The sequence below is a fragment of the Ascidia mentula genome, chromosome 1 (genome assembly GCF_947561715.1).
Source record: "Ascidia mentula chromosome 1, kaAscMent1.1, whole genome shotgun sequence".
Lineage (NCBI taxonomy): Eukaryota > Metazoa > Chordata > Ascidiacea > Phlebobranchia > Ascidiidae > Ascidia > Ascidia mentula.
Window position 1 is genome coordinate 2258160 of NC_138566.1, and position 19331 is coordinate 2277490.

At 35.3% G+C, this 19331-nt stretch overlaps 3 protein-coding genes and 1 long non-coding RNA gene across 8 annotated transcripts; 3 read left to right on the top strand and 1 right to left on the bottom strand.

Moving 5' to 3' along the window:
* Window positions 1-75: 75 nt before the first annotated feature.
* LOC145905627 (uncharacterized) lies at window positions 76-1682 on the top strand. Of its 2 annotated transcripts, none has more exons than XR_014402764.1 (3): window positions 76-175; window positions 625-945; window positions 1402-1682. It is a non-coding gene; the product is annotated as an uncharacterized LOC145905627 (long non-coding RNA). The 2 variants fall into 2 exon arrangements; XR_014402765.1 differs by lacking the exon at window positions 76-175 and adding an exon at window positions 239-366.
* A 415-nt stretch (window positions 1683-2097) lies between these two features.
* Window positions 2098-6469, bottom strand: LOC145905360 (kelch-like protein 12). 2 transcript variants are annotated; one of them, XM_082992539.1, is made up of 14 exons: window positions 6315-6469; window positions 6179-6255; window positions 5840-5963; window positions 5147-5300; window positions 4852-5069; window positions 4640-4789; window positions 4460-4547; window positions 4286-4392; window positions 3804-3996; window positions 3135-3251; window positions 2938-3075; window positions 2644-2875; window positions 2460-2573; window positions 2098-2400 (listed from the first exon to the last, which is right to left on the bottom strand). In XM_082992539.1, the coding sequence occupies exons 1-13, from the start codon at window positions 6360-6362 to the stop codon at window positions 2465-2467; spliced, it is 1755 nt and encodes a 584-aa protein (XP_082848665.1). In that variant the 5' UTR covers window positions 6363-6469; the 3' UTR covers window positions 2098-2400; window positions 2460-2464. The 2 variants fall into 2 exon arrangements, with proteins under 2 accessions (XP_082848665.1, XP_082848673.1); XM_082992547.1 differs by lacking the exon at window positions 5840-5963.
* A 1762-nt stretch (window positions 6470-8231) lies between these two features.
* Window positions 8232-13869, top strand: LOC145905462 (kelch-like protein 2). 3 transcript variants are annotated; one of them, XM_082992673.1, is made up of 12 exons: window positions 8232-8359; window positions 8421-8544; window positions 8608-8761; window positions 9555-9769; window positions 10431-10574; window positions 11023-11107; window positions 11158-11240; window positions 11291-11468; window positions 11758-11889; window positions 12440-12589; window positions 12982-13114; window positions 13203-13869. In XM_082992673.1, exons 1-12 carry the CDS (start codon window positions 8295-8297, stop codon window positions 13324-13326), a joined length of 1587 nt encoding a protein of 528 aa, XP_082848799.1. In that variant the 5' UTR covers window positions 8232-8294; the 3' UTR covers window positions 13327-13869. The 3 variants fall into 3 exon arrangements, with proteins under 3 accessions (XP_082848799.1, XP_082848804.1, XP_082848812.1); XM_082992678.1 differs by having other exon boundaries at window positions 13206-13869; XM_082992686.1 differs by lacking the exon at window positions 13203-13869 and having other exon boundaries at window positions 12958-13124.
* Window positions 13870-16733: 2864 nt separating this feature from the next.
* LOC145901624 (uncharacterized) lies at window positions 16734-19008 on the top strand. The gene is made up of 2 exons (XM_082989376.1): window positions 16734-17074; window positions 17283-19008. The coding sequence occupies exons 1-2, from the start codon at window positions 17051-17053 to the stop codon at window positions 17757-17759; spliced, it is 501 nt and encodes a 166-aa protein (XP_082845502.1). The 5' UTR covers window positions 16734-17050; the 3' UTR covers window positions 17760-19008.
* The last annotated feature ends 323 nt before the right edge of the window (window positions 19009-19331 follow it).

Genomic DNA, 19331 nt, shown 5'->3' on the forward strand with positions numbered 1-19331 from the left:
ATAAATCTATTTATATCACAATTGAAGCAGATAAAAGACTAAATATTACCAATAGTTTAAATTTGTTTTGGTTTTAATCTTTCCAGGTTTGTGACAAATTTTATTTAAATATGATGCGACGAACACCAGAAGAAATAAGTTTGCATAATCAGAAAATTATGGACTATCTTAATCGGTAAGCATGTCTGTGGTAACTGTTAACAAGGTGGATTTGAAATATTTTTCAATGTCAGTGACAGAAAAGGACCAAAGGGTTTTTTGTAACAGAACACTTTGTTCTCAAAGAGAAAAATATTTGTGTGATTTGATAAATGATGGAATTGTTGCTCCATGTCACAATATTTTGAGTGATTGTTAACCACTGAGGTAAAATGTTGCTAATTTCGTACATATCTATGTTGTAGCGAACGCAGTGTACATTAATATGAATCTTGATATATTGGCATTGTTTATATTTGTGACCGGGTACAAAGGTAAACTCATAGGTGTTACAATATTAATTACAGACCTTTAAACAACGACCGCCCTGGCTCTAAAACAATAAAGGACTATAAAGTTCTGTAACCTGTTGGTCCGCCCTGACATGCCTAGCGGGCACCTGTGACTTGTGTTCATGCTTTACAGGCGATTGGCTTGCATCAGTATTCCATTCTACTTGTGGTTTCATTTGGACTGCTTACGTACGTTTCAGCCATCGTAACATAAGATTGTTTACCTGATTGGTGTTGGATATAAGGAGTCAATACAAGAACACACATTAAACGCAACAATGTACTGTTTGGCAGTAGATACATGTTAAATGTCACAGATGAAGGAGAAGTATGCTGAAAAGGTGTCTATTGACACAATTCCACCTACAAGGCTGGAGACGGTGTTGGATTGTATTTACACTGGTGATATTGAATTAAAAGAAGAAAATGTATTGGAGCTGTTGATTATGCACAGGTGGATGATGGGTGGTTGCTATAGTAATACCAATTAAAACCCAAATACTGGTGCAGTGGAATTCAGCTAATTCAACAGGATTGGGCATGTAACTATTTCATAATTAACAAAACTAATTTTCATATTGTTATGTCACTTAAGTAAAATTAGTCGTTGTGTTGTGTGTAATTTCCAGTATATCACCTCTGCTTGCGTTGGCCCAAGTCTGTCCATGTCAACTAAAGTTTGATTTGCCGTCAATGTATATTGTGCTTTGGCATGTGTTTTCTTTAATGGACTTATTTATGCAATATGTAAACAAATTTTAAAGCTTTTTAATGCTTTAAACAAATTTTAATAGCATTACTACAAGTCAGAAATCTATTGCTCACAATGCTTGTGCTTTCTGTCGGTACATTAAAGGACGTTCTTGTCAAACAGACATTTTTTTTCAAACATTCATTGGTATTGCTTTAGGGGGGCGTGGAGCAAATGGCCAATGGCTATCCAAGGTTGAATGTTATTATCCCAGCCAAAGAAAATGGAAGACTATTGCACCTCTTCAAGTAGCTCGTTGCAGTCACTCTGCTTATGTTGTGAAGGGCAAAATTTATGTCATTGGAGGGTAACATTTGAGAATAAATAATGTAAAACCATGTGTAATTTTTTTGTCAAACATTTTGCTGTTTGTTTTTGAAGTTGGTTTTGCATTTAATCTGGAAACATTACCAGTATATTTAAAGTGGAGTTAAACACTTACAGGCAAGATGGAAGTGGAGATTCATTGAAATCTGTGGAAGTTTATGACTTGGCATTTGAAAATGTTATTTTTTTGTTCATTGTGTTTATGCCAAGAATGTTATCATGATTTTGGTCTTCATGATGTGCTAATAGTTCGATTTGCAAGTTTTTGCATGTTGATTTTCCCTTGCACTTTATTAAGATTAATGCATTTTATTGCAAAATAAACTTGTGGATGGTAAGGTGTAGCAAGACATATTTGTGGGTTCCTATGCTGTGACAGTGGATTACATTAATGTGGTTACATGGCAACCCAATCTGCAAAACTTATTAGAACATAAATACAGTCATGCAGTCTGCTCCACTTTAGCGGGGATGGATGTTTCTAACCCATACAACTTTTTCCTGGTTTGCTACTTTGTCAAAAACATTTGCTGTTTCATTTAATAAAATCCAAATAAAATCGCAAAATATAAAAAATAAACAATTCACAATCAGAACATCCTGAGGATGAGAACATATTTAAAAACGTTAAAACATCGGCATCCAACCATACTAACTAGGCTTACATAAACATCGAGTAACATGATGCAAAATGCATGAACAGGTATTGAGTAATTACTAAATATAGTCTACATAATCCCTTTTTTATAACATCGACTTTTTTAAATCGTTGATCTTCCATCTTTCTCCTATGCTTTTAATGGTTAAAAAAAGTCCCAGGTTACTTTGCTCCTAGAGGAAAAAAATTTCAAACTCGAAAATTATGTGAATATCAAAAATGTTTTACTTACATGACCTAGTCACTAAGTGGAAGGATGTGGGCAAAATCAAACTTGTTTTCCTCAGTAATCACCCTCCACTTGCAACTTGTGAGATTGAACTCCTTGAGCGTATCTCTATCATTACTTCAAAGGAACATTTTTTTAATTGTGAAAATTATGAATGTATTTAAGAATGATTATGAGCAAAACTCACGTTTTTTCAACTGCAACGATTTTTTCATTCACAAAACAAGCAGCTGTGAATGAAATTTGATTTGATAACTCTTTAATTAATTGACTTTGTTTGCTCCCGACGTTGTATCTCCATAAACCAAAATTTTGAGACACATAGGGAGAACCATAACCAAAACCAGCTGTAATTGGCTTGACCGCAGTGCTCTCAAAAACAGGCCATTGAATTTGACTTGAAGTGGGTGTCGAAGTTACTAAACAATATCCATTGCAGTCAGTTGTAAAACAATCAAAAAAATTTGTGCAAACTAAATACCATCTTTACTTGCAAACAAAAACAGACAATCATTGTTTGCAACCCCTCCTTTGACATTCCCGAAAACTGTAGCTAGATTCTTCCATGTTCCATTCTTAACATTGTAACAATTACAGGAAGGAAGCCCAATAACTTCCCCTGTGTCACAGTTGTTAAATTGTTTAAAATGCAGTTGTGTGGTGTTTGAAATATACAACCTGCTACAGCAATAAGGCGAGTTGCATTTCGAAAGTTACTATTTTCAATGTGGGTCCATTGAGTAGTTCGTTGATTGTAAATGAACATTTCGTTGCAACTTGCAACAACAATATACACTAAAATTAAAAAAAACAACAACACACACTTTTTACTCACAGTACTGCATGATACGGTCAATCATTATAAAAACAAATTTGGACAACAATAAAAAATGTAATTTTTTGGGGAAGTTAATATTTATTTTATTAGTGATGCACCGAAACAGCGATATTTTTTATTCGGCTGAAACCAAATATTATTTGGACGAATAAACCAAAACTAATTTTGGTATCCATCTCTTTAAATGCAATAAATTCAAACAAAACATGTGCTGGATTGGATCTGATCCTATCATACAGCCTTTTTATTGGCACTTAAAGAATGCTCTACCAACTGCTTACAGTTAATTTTCATCACTTCGATGACAATGAACAAATAAATCAAACACACTAGTACAGTTTGAACCATGATTCTAAATGTCAGCATTGCATGCAGTAAAAAAGTTTTGGCATTATCAGTTTATAATCACCGAATAATTATAAAAACCTTAGTTTCAGCCAAATAAATTCGGCAAACCGAACTTTCAGTGCATCCCTATATTTTATAATCACAATCATTCACAAACTTACAATCATCCACAACAGTTGCAATTATTTTGCCAGATATATTTGGTAGAGGATTGCATTCCTCCCAACCATCATCAGGTGAGTCCAAGTTTAACCTTACAACTTTGCTTGATCTTGACCCGTCAATATTCTTCTGACCAAGTAAATAAACCCGTCTCTGCAATTTGACGGCTGCATCAAAACATCCAATCTCTGTCTACAAAACAAAATGGTTCTGAAACACATTATGTGGGAACAACACCTGCTAAATTTTTGTGACATTAATAAGGATATTACTAACTGTAAAACAACATCTAATCTTTAAAACACATTATTTTACACAACAAATGTTTGTTACCTTTTAAACACAATGCCAAAACATACATTACCATTTTGGGTAGGCAATAATTGATATTTCTGTTTTTTGTGGTAATGATGTAATAAAAAATATTGTACTTGTACATGGTAAAGAAACTTTATAGAAATAAAATCACTCATCAACTTACGGATGAAACTAGTTGCTGGAAGTTATTTCTTACATCAAATTTTCTTAATGTACCATTGGAATTGACAACAAGCATACTTGTGGAGGGTTGGATGTACATTTCCATTTCTGTATAAATGTTATTTTGTCACCTTTAGGATTCCCACTTAGAACATAGGAGTACAATTACACTTACCAGCTCGACTCCTGTGGTCTTCAACATACTTACAACGCAAAACATCAATCACTTGTACTAAAATGTTTCTATCATTTTTTACCAAAGCCTGCCAGTAAAGACATATAAAAAAAATAAAACACTGGCTGTTAAAAAATAAACGAATAATTTAAAACACAAATCCGAACTTTTAACAAATACCTCATCTAAAACAACTCCTGAAAAAAATGGTATACCAATGTCTTCCAAATTTAATTTTAAAAAAAGCTCAGGAAAAAAACTTCTTCTGTTTTCATGATCATGTTCCACCCATGCCATAATTAACTTGTAAGCATCTTCTTCTTTGTTATTCTATAACAATGTCACTGTTTAAGTGCTATTAGCTATTAGTGTTAGGTTGAAAAACTCATTACGTTTGTTTCCTTTAGCATTACAAGCAATTTGAACTCCTCTAGCACAAGTTGAAGAACCTCATGTTGCTTTTTTAGTTGCAGAAAATTGGCACAAATATATTTTCCACTTTTTTTCTTCAAATTTTGTGCATCATACTTTCTACCCATCGTCCACATTTGTATTGAGTTTTCACATGTTTGTCCATTTAAAAGAAAAACACTAGAAAACTCCTTTAAGTCTAATGGAAACATTTAAAAAACAAACAAATTGTATGTGCACATTTAAAGGTAGAGACACTCCTTTTTTTATCCCAACCTGGCAACATAAAATAGTCTGATGCAGCCAACAATTGGTAAATATTGTCTTCATGTATTTCGATTTCACCTGTGTAAATAAAATCCAGCACCAACTTCAACGTTTCAGCTGTAACTTGGGATATTTTAATTGATTCTTCATACTTTTCTTTCATCTACACAAAAGCATAACATGTAATTGCATTGCACTTTCCACAATTATCACTGTTCAAAGTCGAAACACCACTTAAAACAAAAATCATCTAAATAAAACTAAATATTTTCTTTTCTCTTTCTCACTCTTCAGGTTTGCAGGCTTAGCAGCCCAGGCAATGCAGCCAGTTGGATCAGCCACTTTTTGCTGAGAAGTCAGAGCAAGATTTGAATCAAGCTCCTGGTGAGGTTTGAACTCACAACCCTAGGATAACCAGGCCCAACGCCCTACCAACTAAGCTACAGGAGCTCAGTAGTTTCACAGGGTGTATTGTGAAAGGTACACTGGTGATCCAGCCAGGCTGCAATGCCTGGGCTGCTAAGCCTGCAAACCTAAAGATCGCGATACGAAAGCTGTGATCGCGATACGATAGCAGCCAAGGACCTGCACATTGGGGTGATCCTGCCAATCATACCATTGCATGAAATATTACTGCAATAATTGAACAGTTTTGTTTTAGCATTATAATTGTGAACAGTTCTTTGAATACAATCTGCTTACTTCAACATTTAAAAGTTTATCAAAATAGTCTGAAACCGAAACCAAAACACATTTGTGAGCATCAAACTTTTGTCCATCAGCTTCCAATACAACATCACAGCAGTTTTTAGTGGTTCGGCGGAATCTACAGAATGTGTGATAATGACCAGTCTTACAGACTGAGGTAATATACATTGCAAATTCAATAAACATTTTAGTTTCTAAAACTAGCAGGATTTTTTATGAAAAACTTTCTCTGTAGCAATCTTTCATTTACTTTGTTTACAATAAGTTGTAAAAGTAACCAACAATTCCTCAGACATAGATAATATTTCAATAAAGTTAAATTACTGCACATACTTATTCAGAGTGGAAATGATTTTTATTGGATGTTTGCTATTAAAACATTCCACCCGTTCCTTTGTTGAGTCATGAGACTTAAAACAGCAGAAAATAAGTTGTATTACAAATATTGGTATTCTTAACACATACTAACCTCTGACAATGTTTCTTCTGAAATGCGATTTGCATCAGCCATTATCATACCACTACAACCTTGGTTATATGCCTGATAATATTTGAATTTTTAAGGGATCAATTAATCAAATAATTTTTAAAAATAAGTGAGGATTGTACAAGCAAAAGTTATGGCTACAAAACTTAGTTTATATTGTGCAAATCACAACATGTTTTTTGCCACTTGTTTTGAAACAATAAAGAATACATTGACAGAACATGTAAAAATGCTAAACAAGTATCTTAGACGTTTTTGTTACAAGATTCATATAAAGTTGTCTTTATACTTTTTCCTTGTTCTTATTTTAAGCACAGTTTGTGTGGGTTATTTTGTTGGTGGGTTTAACAATCAAAAGTAATAAAACACAAGGTATAAAATACTACCTTGCTACAATAAACAGGAACAGATTTGAATGTCAACTTCATAGCAGAATTACAATAATGAGATGCGTTAAATTTGACCGAACATATGACATAAGTTATCTGGATTCTATGAAACCATTGTTCACGGAATTACCGCGTTGTTATAATTATTAAATGATTTCTATATTGTTATATCAAGTTGAGAATACTGTAGGTTTACAAGGTTCGGAGTGGTTTAGAATTATCTGCAACATCTTCTATAAGAAAATTGCTTTTAAAACAATCCTAACCATAAATCTATTGTGATCGTTTTACTACTGTCACTTCCGCAAATTTCTTTTTTAAATATTCCATGCACGAGTGAACACAACTTCAAAAGATTTTTCGAAAGTCGGCAAGACAGCTTATTTGCTACGTTAGACATTTTAATTATGGATGTTTAGTATATTTTAGTAACGAATTTTGAGATTTTAATTTTTAATTAGTATCTAAAACAATCGATTTAACCATTGCGTTTTAAGAAAAATATTCTGGGGAAAACTGGGCGTGACGTCGAGAGTTTAGTTTTCAGAAAGGTTGTTCCCCTGTTTTGTTGCCGGTTAGGGGCAATCGAAAAGCATTTTTAGGATTTCAAAAACATGCTCTTTGAAAGTAGATATTTAAAAAATAAAAACTGTAACATTAAATTCTAATGCAGTAAAACTTTTTAATTCAGATTCGAGTTGTCCAAAAAAATGGCCGTATGGAGAAAAATTGCGAATTGTCCTGGGATCTTTGTTTTAAGCTTGACGCCATTGGCGGAAATACCAGGGGACTTTTCCCAAACATTGTTAGTTTGGTTGGGCGTGGGGAAACTTGTTCCTTTCGGTGGTAAAACTTAATTTTGCAAAATGGTTATTCCCCTGTTTTGATGCCGTTAGTGGGTAGTCTAGAGCCGTAGGGTTTTGGTTCCTCTTACTGGGTTTCTGGTTCCCTAAATATAGTTTTGTGAATAATAAACGTACTAATTTTTAAAAACGTTTACAGGCTACGCAGCCCAGGCAGTGCATCACATAAAACATTACCAAATTTTACCACAATGTCATCTAAAATACCACAATTGTTGTAGCAAAACTTAAGTTGAATCAATTGCATTACAGAAAGTGGGTAATGTATGGCAACATATAATGAAAATATAAAGCAATAAAAAGACTACATCCACTGATTAATATTCACACCATTTTGTTTAATTATTGTATGGTTGTATAGCCTACTTGGTTGTTAGTGCTTTAAATATTTTTTTTTCAATGGAACAATTCCCAGCAAGTAATTTTAAGTCATTTGTTTGAAGTTTTGTAGATACATATATTTCACCTGTGTTTACAGGCATCATTAGTATCACTAAAAACACAAACAACACAGTTAAAAAAGAATGTAAATAGCTCATAAACTGACAATGAGATGTAAAGATGGTGAGACTAACAGGAATTGTTAGTAAATCTGTTGCTAACTTTTTGTGGGCCATTAGGAAAAGAGGGGATTCAAAGTATACAAACTTTATTTTTTTTCAAAAGAGATATAGTTTGTGACAATTTTAAGCAGAGTTTTGTTTTTCAACATGATGCGACGAACACCAGAGGAAATATGTTTGCACAATCAGAAAATTATGGACTATCTTAATCGGTAAGTATGCCTGTGGTACACTGTTAACTTGTTGGATTTAAAAAAGACTTCTTTATATTAGTGACAGAAAAGGGTCAAAGGTTTTTTGCAACCGAACACTTTGTTCTCAAGGGGAAAACTTTCCAATAAATGATGGAATTGTTGCTTCCATGTCACAATATTTTGAAGGATTGTTCACCACTGAGGTAAAATTTTGTTAATACATATCTATGTACTGTTGGGCGGTAAGTCTATGTTAAATATCGCAGATGAAGGAGAAGTATGCTGAAAAGGTGTCTGTTGACACAATTCCACCCAAAAGGCTGAAGACTATCTTGGATTATATTTACACCGGTGATATTGAATTAACAGAAGACAATGTGTTGGAAGTGTTGGAAGATGCTGATTATGCACAGGTTGATGGTGGGTGGTTGCGATGTAGTTATACAAAACATAAGCTAAATACTGGGTCACTGGAATTATGCCAATACAACTGTTTTTATTTATATGTTGAAAGACTGCTGCACTTTATATGTTGAACATGGTGGTAGCATGTGGATGTTGCAGCATTATTATTGTTTTGCTTGGCTGCCATAGCTGAACTAAGTCTGCTTTGTACGTTCTTTAATATAAGCTACTAAATTTACTCTTTGAGCAGACTTATTTATTGCGAATTGAAATGTGACTGAGCTATTAACTGTTACTTACATTCAAGTAAACAAGTGTCATTTAGTTATTCATTGGCTGGTCTAGTTGGGTGTTCTGTAAACAGACAACACATTGGGTAATTGTAATAGAAGAGGTCTGTTGTCGAGCATATTGGCAAAAGACTGTGGGAGTTCTGCAAGAAAGCATAACTCTGTCTGCATCCTTTGGTCTCTGTGCGTCGTTGAATTAAGTTAAGAAACTTGTGTGCATTATCTGCCACAATGGGCAAATGTTTTAGACTCATGGACAACAAATTAGCAAAATATGTCTGAAGAGATGTTTGCCCGTGTCTCTTGTGGAATTTGGTCTTTCCAAAATTGCAACAAAACAACTGCCCTCGGGGATAAAATACAATCATCGCATGCTCTTTAATATATAAAAACAACAAAATAGTTGTTTTTTACATGTGTTTTTAACAGCTTTGTGTGGAACAGTGAAGCTATGAAAACATTGCTGTTAAAGTATGGTTGCTACAATTTCAATGAAATGATTTTTATGTATTTTTTAGATTTGAAATCATTTTGTAGTCAAACCATTCTTGAAATCATTTCAATCAACAACTGTTTGAAGCTAAGAGCTTATGCTACTCGATACAATCTTGCTGATGTGGAAAAGAAAACAAACCGAATGATTGTTGATAACATTGCAACAGTTGTACAACATGATGATTTCATGCAACTCGATGTCGGTGATATGTCTGTAATAATTAAACAGAGGGGAAAGGTAGACTTTTCTATCATAGCACAAGTATAAACAATGATATAAAGCTAAATTTTATCCAGAGAATCTATGTACCAAATTTACCTGATTGTACGCACCCTTAATTGTAATTCGTCCTTGAATGTAACCTGCCATGTTAAAGGCAACGATAGATGCCCTACAACAACAAATGTTGACAAATCTGTCTTTTAAAATTGCCAGATACACTTATTGGTATGACAGAGCGAGTTAAAGGTGAATTTCACCGAAACTCAGAGCTATAGACATAATGTCAGGTAGCATATTTTTTTTAAACAGCCCTTGATTGTAAGCAGAGTAAATCCAGTAGTCCAATTTTTTTTTTTATGTAATTATGAATTGCCACTTGTTATTCTGGTATATCCTTGCATAAAATTAATTAGTTTAAAATTAGACTATATTAAATCTAAAAGACGCTATGATAAATTCAAGTACAATTGCTTCTTAATGTAGAATATACATCATAGGGAATGACTAACAATGCTAGTATTAAGAAAACAATGAAAGACAGCTGGCTCTTTTAAATTCAACAGATCATAAACTCACAGTTGGTTTAACAGCTCTATGAATAACAATGGTACCTAAGGCATGGTTGTTCAAACTCAACATCAGTATATGTTTTTTGTGTAAACCTGATTTTAATTAGAATTGTGAGGAAGTTGTTTTCACTGGACTTGTAAAGTGGGTTAATTATAATCCTCATCAACGTGAAGAATTGTTTGTGAATCTTTTCTCCCAACTTGATCTTTCATCAATGAAATCTGAATTTCTTCAAAAAGTTTCAAAAGAGGTATGGTGTACTGGAAGTTATATGTACGCTTACATGTATAATTTATGTGAATGATTTGGTTGTTTTGCTTCATTTCCTTTTTAATTAACAATTGTTTAATGAGCCCATCAAAATGTTTATTTATTCATGGCTGTAGCAGTGTTTGAAGTTTTATTTAAGGCCAGTAAATGTTTAAAGTTATATTTGACAAATGCCCAAACTTATTGCTGCTAGAGAGCTGTGGACAATGCCATTGTTTTGACCTGTCAGAGCACATGAGTGCAGCCTAGTTTCATTCAGTCAAGTTTTTGTGTTTAAGAACAGCATGTCACACCAATCTAGATTATTTACTTGTTCAAACAAGGTCTATAAATCACAAGTTCCTTGGAAAAATCACGCCTAATTTTGTGACTTAAAACTCATTATTTTATTGATACAGAATATATTTCAGGAAAGATATATTTTGCAGGATCTTGTACGAAACAATCTCACTTGTTCCAACATGCTGGTTGACAACTTTAACAAACTTGTTGAGGATTTATTACCTGGAAAAGGTAACCATGTAAAAAGAAATTAGCTGTACTTTATCATTTTCATTACACAGAGCTGCTTGTTCTGGGTGGGCAAGGGACAGAAACTGATTGTATTATTTACAATGTTAAGACTGGAGAATCAAAGTACTTGGAAGTCAGTGTGACCTTTTGTGGTAAATGGTCGGTTTAATACTTTTGAAACAGGAACTAAACCCCGGTCGATCTGGTTTGACATCAACAAGAGTTGAAAAAATGGTTTATGTCATGGGAGGTGTTGGTGGGGAAAAAAAATGTCAAGTTTTGGATTTAGATGAAAATACTTGGAGTGAAATGCCTGATATGTTGGAAGAAAGACAACAATTTGAATCGGCATATTTGAAAGGTAAACTGAATGCAACCTGCATCAGGTTTATGTATTTCATGATATTTTAGGAAATGAATTACCAAAGAGAGCATTGTTTGTTGTCACACCCCTCAAGATTTTTGTGTGTGATATGCCTGCTTTGTTTCTCATGTTAAGTAATGTACATGTGCAGGTTCTAATTATTCTACAGATAAAATAACAAAGGCACATCTTTGAGTATTAGCTCATTGCAAAGGTAATTAGGAGAAAACGTAATTCTGTTTAAATACTGAAATCATAAAAAATACAGACAACCCCAATTTTCTAGGATTTATTTATGTAACTGGTGGACATAAAAAAGAATTAAGTTGTGAAAAACTTGACATCACCAACAAAAAGTGGGAGAGGATGAGGAATATGTTGCATGAGAGATTATTCCATGCTACTGTTGTTTGCAATGGTGAGTAACAGACAAGCTTAAGTGGAATTATTAATAATTTACAACAGAGTTTTGGAGTTGCAAAAAAATAAAATGTCCACTAAAATATTTTAATTTGACTGTAATAGCTTTGACACCAGTTGCGTTTATTGCTCATTTATTGTCTCAGCCATAATTTCAACAGTCATGGAATTTGAAAATCCAACCAATTAATAATGCTTTCATGCAAGGGCACGATCACCCCACTGCACAGGTCTATATTGGCATTAGGTTTACAGGCTTCGCAGCCAAGGCATTGCAGCCTAGCTGGACTAGCCACTTTTTCCTGACAAGTGAAAAGTCAGATTGCCGGTGAGGTTTGAACTCATGACCCTGGGCTGACAAGGCCCAATGCTCTACCAACTGAGCTATGGGATCTCGGCCGTTTCGCGGGGTATATTGTGATTAAGTTAACAACAACTTTGCCATACAACTTAATGCAAGCAGTGTTTGTTTTGTAAAATATGTTTTTGTTTTAAATGGAGCGAACGATAATTGTTGTATACCAAATGGATCCAACATGTTTTAATAGATTTACTTTATTGCATTGGGGATAACAACAATGAAAAGTCATGCGAATGTTACAATATTGAGGCTGAAGAATGGAATGAAATTGCTTCTCTCAATGAAGGAAGAAGTGGTTTGGCTTGTGCTGAATTGGATGGATATATCTATGCAATTGGTAACACTTATTTTTAATTGTCCTAAAAGTACTTGGTAGTGTTTAATGCATTTTTATGTCAATGAAAGAAGCCTTGAAAGATTTATTACTTCACACACCAGATTACAATATTACGATTTTTGCCAAGTAATTTATACTGATTAAAATAATTATTTTTATGATGCATTGATTTGAAACAATGCATTTAACAAAATGGCATGGGCAGTATGGTTCCCCCTGGTCAAGTTTTGATACTTTACAATATTGTCTTTTCCGGTGCGGTGTTCTGGCTTAATTAATTTTCTTGCCAATTAGCTTTCAAAATATGCAAGTTATACACTAGCTAATGCATAACTTAATTAAATCGTGTACCAAATATATGGTTCTAGCATAGATTAACTTCAATTTTGAAGGAGGCTTTTCCACTGCAACAGTAGAAAAGTACAGTCCTACAACCAATGAATGGAAATATGTCGCATCGATGCAAAATGCTCGAAACTGTCCATCTGCCTGTGTGGTTGGAAACAAGATTTATGTTGTTGGCGGGTAAATTAACTGTTATTCACCTTAAGACCTAAATTGTTAGACAATATTTTAATTTATTTGGGGTTAAATTTGTAAAAAATGTCCACAGAAGGGTAGGAAATGATGGTACAGATATAAAATCAGTTGAAGTTTATGATCCAACTTCTGATGTTTGGACACATGCTTTTGGCATTGACAAGTCACTGTACCGTGGCAGTGCTGTTGCTCTCTAATAATTCTGAAAAGTAAAAATTAACTTACCATGTGTCATTTTCTCCAAACCACAATTAAGACAATTAACTTATTTTAGATCTGTGTATTGACTTTGTTTTTTATGTGTGCGAATGTGTCATTGGCTAAAGATATAAACATTTTTATTATGTGTGGAAGGCACTTATTTGTGTAATTCAAGCATTTTAATTGAAATCTGTGTGGTTTTCCATTGGATTTCCATAGGCCGAAATCTTCAATTCATTGCGGTTAACTTTACATAAATTTGGAAGCTGTGTTGGTGCATTTTTTAGTTCTTTGTTTCAATCTTATCGCGTGCTAGACCCAAGTTTTTGATTTCTGCATCACGTAATTTTTTACTGTCGTTGACATTTTATTATCCGAAACCGTTTGTTTTCAAATATACGATTGCAATGCGTCTTGAGCTATAAACATACGAAAACTGAACTACGGAGGTGTGCGAGGGACTGGAAATGTTTTACTTTACAAATCGCAAATAAATGAATTTTTTTTATCGTACTACCTTATAATTGTACAACTAAACTTCACACATCATACCAATTACATTTTGAAAGATTGTGTTGGTTTTTGCACTTTGATGTTCCGCAGTAAGAATATTTATCTTATCCGCTAGACGGCAGTGCTGACAAACAATAGCAGTTTATTTTTGTGCAGACCGTGAAGAGTTGTAAGTGGAGCTGCAAGCTTTACCGATGTGGTTTACGGCCGTAAGTTTTAATACAAATCAAACGGAATTCGGGCTCGAATTCGACACTGTACCACACTTACACTTTCCGGCATGTCCCAGATGCTGGTTCAACGTAATTTCAGGTTCAGGCGTAAAATGTTAGGCCTGATTGCAACACTTCTTTAAACACAGCTGCAGTTCTTTTTAGCGTCCGATAGAGTGTAGTTTTGGCAACATTTTGACATGTAGGCCCACATGCACAAATGTTTAAGTTAAACACCAACACATTACAGCAATATTTTGTGCCCAATTAAGAACAATATTTGATATAAAAGCCTTCAAAATCTTTTGCGTTGATTGTGTTCAGATTATTATTCATGTTTAGGAACCAATGAAAATTGATGTTAGCACCCTTTTCACATGCAAGTCTTTTTAGGCCGACGGAAAGATTTATCACGAAATTGTGCAAAAACGTGCTTCGACAACTGCATTCCCGGGTGTTTTTTTCTCTACATTTCCCTCTGTATAAATTGTTCAAACAACCTGGTTATTCCCCAGGTTAGCTTGGTGGAGTGATGCAAGAGGCCCAAGTTTAAGCCTGCTTGTTTGCTTTCCTCGGTGGTCCAACACCATGGTTTTCATCGGCGTCGACCCGTCTGCTACGTGACGGTTGTTAAATAAACAGTACAGCAACAAAAAGAAGATTAGGGGCGCTTATAATGTATGTGGACGACCTTGCGATTTTGCCGGCCCCAGTGGAGGATTTGTTCGACCTAATAATGAACGCTGTTACAAAAAAAACCGGTTCAGCGAGTTTTGTTCCAGAAGGAAATCTTAAAAGTAGACTAATTGCCCATCACTTTTTTTTTGAAATGCTTGCGAATAATATTGCAACAATGGCAATTTTGAATTTATGTAATTGGACCTCTTGTTGTTATGATTTATCGCATAATGTTGCATAATATACTGTGTTTCGTCATGCGCATCCCAAAATACGCCAACATGGACCATAGGTAAATTAAATATGTGGGTAATGGTAAATGAACAGGTGTGCATTTCTTTACATATTAGAAGACAATATGTTTTTCAAATCAACGCACGAAAAAATTATCATCCCGAAAGTCAAACGACAGTGTTTTATTTGTCGAATACATGAAAAAAATGGCGTACCAAGCTTCTTTACTTATTGAAACAATCCTAGGAAGGAATTAATGTGGCTGTTTTTGTTGTGGCAGCCGACATACATTGTTTCATTTCTCATCATGTTGGCGCAAGTTTGTGTGAAATGCAAACCAGGGGTAGGTCGTCATTGTCGCAATGTTTACAACGAACCGGTAACAATATCCTGTCGACCAGGTTTTGACACAAACTGCTAATTACATGGTTTATTGTTTGCCATCCTTACTTGGCAAGGCACGTCCAGACAGCGCAAGAAACAGAACAAACTGCCTCGCGGGCCGCCTGCTGTTTGTCTCAAATCCTGGCAGATGGGTTTCGCTGGGAAACTGCTTTGTGTTCATCTTTATCGATCAGGTTTCGCCCATGTCGTGTTTCGTTTGTACGAATTCCCGTCTGTGTTGCGTCACAGACGAATCTTTGTTATAGTGAACAATGAAGCGAATTTTTAATGTGTTTAGAAACAATGCACCCACTCCTTTTAATAAATATGGTGTTTTGAGTGGGAGAGGGATTTTGATGGCAGCCCACTTTGCTTTGCAACATGTCAAATTTTGAACAATAGACTTCTAATTGATATGGCTACAACTGGTCTGTTTCGACAACAAAACCTACAAAATCAGAGCAGTAACCACTGACTATTACAACTAACTTCACTTTTCCAATGCACATCAGATACCGGTAAGGGTTAGATGTTTGTGCTTTGAAATTCAAATTCACTAGGCATAATGCTTTCCCGGGGGGATCCAAAAGACGCAGTCGGCATCCAAGAGATAAAGTTCAAGGTCATTTGAGGTGCAGAATACAACAGCCAAGTGCAAAAACTTGCAGGAAATGTATCTTTTGATGACCGGTCCGCAAACTGAAGGTGCCGCAGCGATAAACAATTGAACGACTCAAGCGCCATGCTGTGCGATAAGACTATGCAGACCAACAAAAAAAGGTGCCAAACACCTTGGCAGTGTGCATCTCTCATAAAGGCCTGTGTCTATGCAGAAAAATAGCGCAGTGCTTCACAAAGCCCTTACAGGTTTGGTAAGAGTTGCGTGCTTGCTGCTATTTATAAGCTTGCTGGTCAACACCAACATTGGAGATATCTTTCAGATATTCGTGACTTATTACAAGATATAGAGTTTAAGAAACAAACACATGAGAACAGAACTATTTACCTTGTAATAGTAAACCCTAAGGCAGAAATGTAGGTATTTTAAAACGTTTGACGTCAAAAAAATCAGCACTGGAGAAAAGCTTCATTGTACCACGGTCACGTGACGAGAAACGACTTCCTCTCTTTTACGTCAATTCTATATTTAACCGGTTCGTGATTGGCTGTTGGTATCACGTGACAGATACTCTGCGTTCCGATTGGTTAATAGGAGACTTTGTTGTTTATTATGGCAGACATTTTGTTGCGATTGCTGAGAGGGCCGGGCGCCGAGATTTTTTCAGTTCTTGTTTGCACCTGTAGAAATAGAACGTTTTGGGCGCTGAGTTTTTATAAAAGTGTTAACTTTGTGTAGATTGTCAGTTTGTGAAAAGACCGTTGAAGAGCCAATTGGCCAAGCAAGATGATATAGTTTCTCTGTAATGTAGCAGGCATAAATGTAAATCTAAAATATACTTTTATAAACGAGATTATATATACCAGTGATTTGCAAACATCATGCCTTTGTACATCTGTGTAATGAAAGTAATTTTACATTGAACAGATTTAGGACTGCTGTACATTTGTAAAGTTGAAGGTTTTTAAGAAAGTTGAAAACAACGTTGAAAAGAGAAGACTGCCGAAAGTTATACCTGCAATATATTGCTGTCACCTATTATTCTTACTTTTTGCTTCTAAGTAACGTTCAAGAGCAGAGATGGAAAGAAATGGTTTTGTTCCAGTAAGTCCATATCTTTTATTCATATATAAATTAGTACAAATAGCCAAAATTTTAACTGGTTTTCTTTGTATGTCATTTCTTTGTCTGTCATGAATATGTTTGCAATACAGAGTAAAACATTTAAAATAGGAAATGTTTTAGTGTATAATATATGTTAATTTGTGTGGATTATATGATTGCTTTAAAACAATTCCTTTTCTTATTTTAGATAAATGCTGATGATGCGTTTCATCATTCGCCGATGCATTCCCATCAAAAGAAGCATAAACGCAACAAGCCACCAAGTGGGAGAAACAATGGCCACCGTAAAACGCCCTCTCCCCAAAAGGAGATCAAGATTCTACAAAGAAGATCTCCCCCAATTGTTGACATAGGTAGCCCTAATGTGGGCACCACAGGCAAAAGTGCCAATTTCCGACAATCGCCACAACGCTTGTCACCCAAAGGACGACCAATGCCAGCCGATAAATCTGTCACGTACACTGCCCAGCGACAGCTTAACTTAAAGCAAAATGTCGCTACAGAGTCAGCTGACAGCACATGCTACGCAGGGGCAAGGTTTCACTCCCCCCCTACCCCTGATTTTTTACCAAAACCCCCAATGCACTGGATGACTGGAACATGTGCTTCTTCTGCACAACAGATGTCCCTTCATTTGAAAGGACTTCTCAAAGTTCAAGCGTAGCTGTGCACTGACGACTTGCTGACACGGACTTATGACTCGCTTTTTTACCATGATTTATCGGCTTTCGGACATTACCTGTCGCCACGATTTTTGGGAAACTTTCCAGCAAGGGCAAAGTGTTACTATTTTGTGTATATTGCTGCTGTTTAAGGTGTAAGTTGTCCTACAGATGGGATGAAGAAGATGACTGCATCAAATCGAAACCAAGTTAGTATTGCATCTTTAAAGAGAAATTGATAAAACGAAGAAATTTGCCTGAATTTGATGCCTCTTTCTCGACGTTCCACACGCACAAGCATATGCTCACACTGTTAGCAAGTGCATGTCTGCAAAAGTTCAACCACATCTCATTCGGTTGCTGTTGTGCCATTATGTGCCTGTTGTGTGACATCAGAAGCGGTGCTCAAGGCATCACTTTCCTGAGCATTGCTTCTGCAGCCAATTTAAGTGATTACAACACATGCACATTTCTCACGTTATTACAGACATCAGAAACACCTGTGGAACTGTCAGTGGCAAGATTTAAAGACAGCACTTTTGGTTTTGTTACTTTAGTTCTAAGTAAATTTTTAGAAAATTTTATTACGTCATCTCCGCTTATTTTAAGTGCCTGCCATTTAAAACACCACTGACAGTTCCACAAAAACCTTTTTGTAGTAAGTACTGAAACCCAAGATTTTTGCTTTTTCGTGAAAACAACTCTTCCAAGTTTCCCGCACACATCTATTGTTCCATGCCAGCTGGAGTACTGGTGCTGTTGATTATGGTACCCAGCTGTGTTTACCAGGTCAAAATATTCTTCTAATTTCATTTTGTTGGCTTTAAACTGCTACAACCAATAATAGAAAACTGGCAACGTCTAAATTGTCTCATTTAACTTGGTTTCTTGTACTTGCTATGCACTTGTTTTTAGCACTCGCTATCTTTTATTCCACATGCTTTTTGTTGAAGAGTTTCCCCCAAATGTCCCCTGTTGTTTGTGTCGTTTCCATATAGTTGCAACACTGTGTATTGCGACGCTGCAGCCACGTATGAATGAACAAGTTGCCGCATGCCGCGACAGTGGCATTTCTTGAATGCTTTGTGTCACATTCCTTCACTTAAAATGTGTTGTTACTGCCCCTGAATGTAATGTGGCTCTCCATATCAATTATCATTGCATTTAAACAATTTCATGCTGTTGATTGAGTGTAAGATGGTTTGTGCAGAATTCACCATTTGCCCATAATTACACCTTGAGTTGGTTTGATTTGGATTAGATTAATTGAAACAGCCAAAACAGGTTTTGAACACCTGTGTCATTCTAAAACATTGAAAATCTTTAAAACTTAGCTTTACTAACAGCTCAATTGATCTGGTGAATGATTTGAACATAATGACCTTGGCTGTGCCTGAAACTTGCCAAAAATTCTGCCAAACCATTTTGAGTTGTGAAGCATCAAAAGTGTGTGAAATGACTGCACATTTTTCCACCCACCCAAACATACCCGCACTATTGCAATGGAAGCACGTACACTCAGTATTAAGCAATTTCCCATTTTGTGAAACTGAATCTATACACACACATAATTT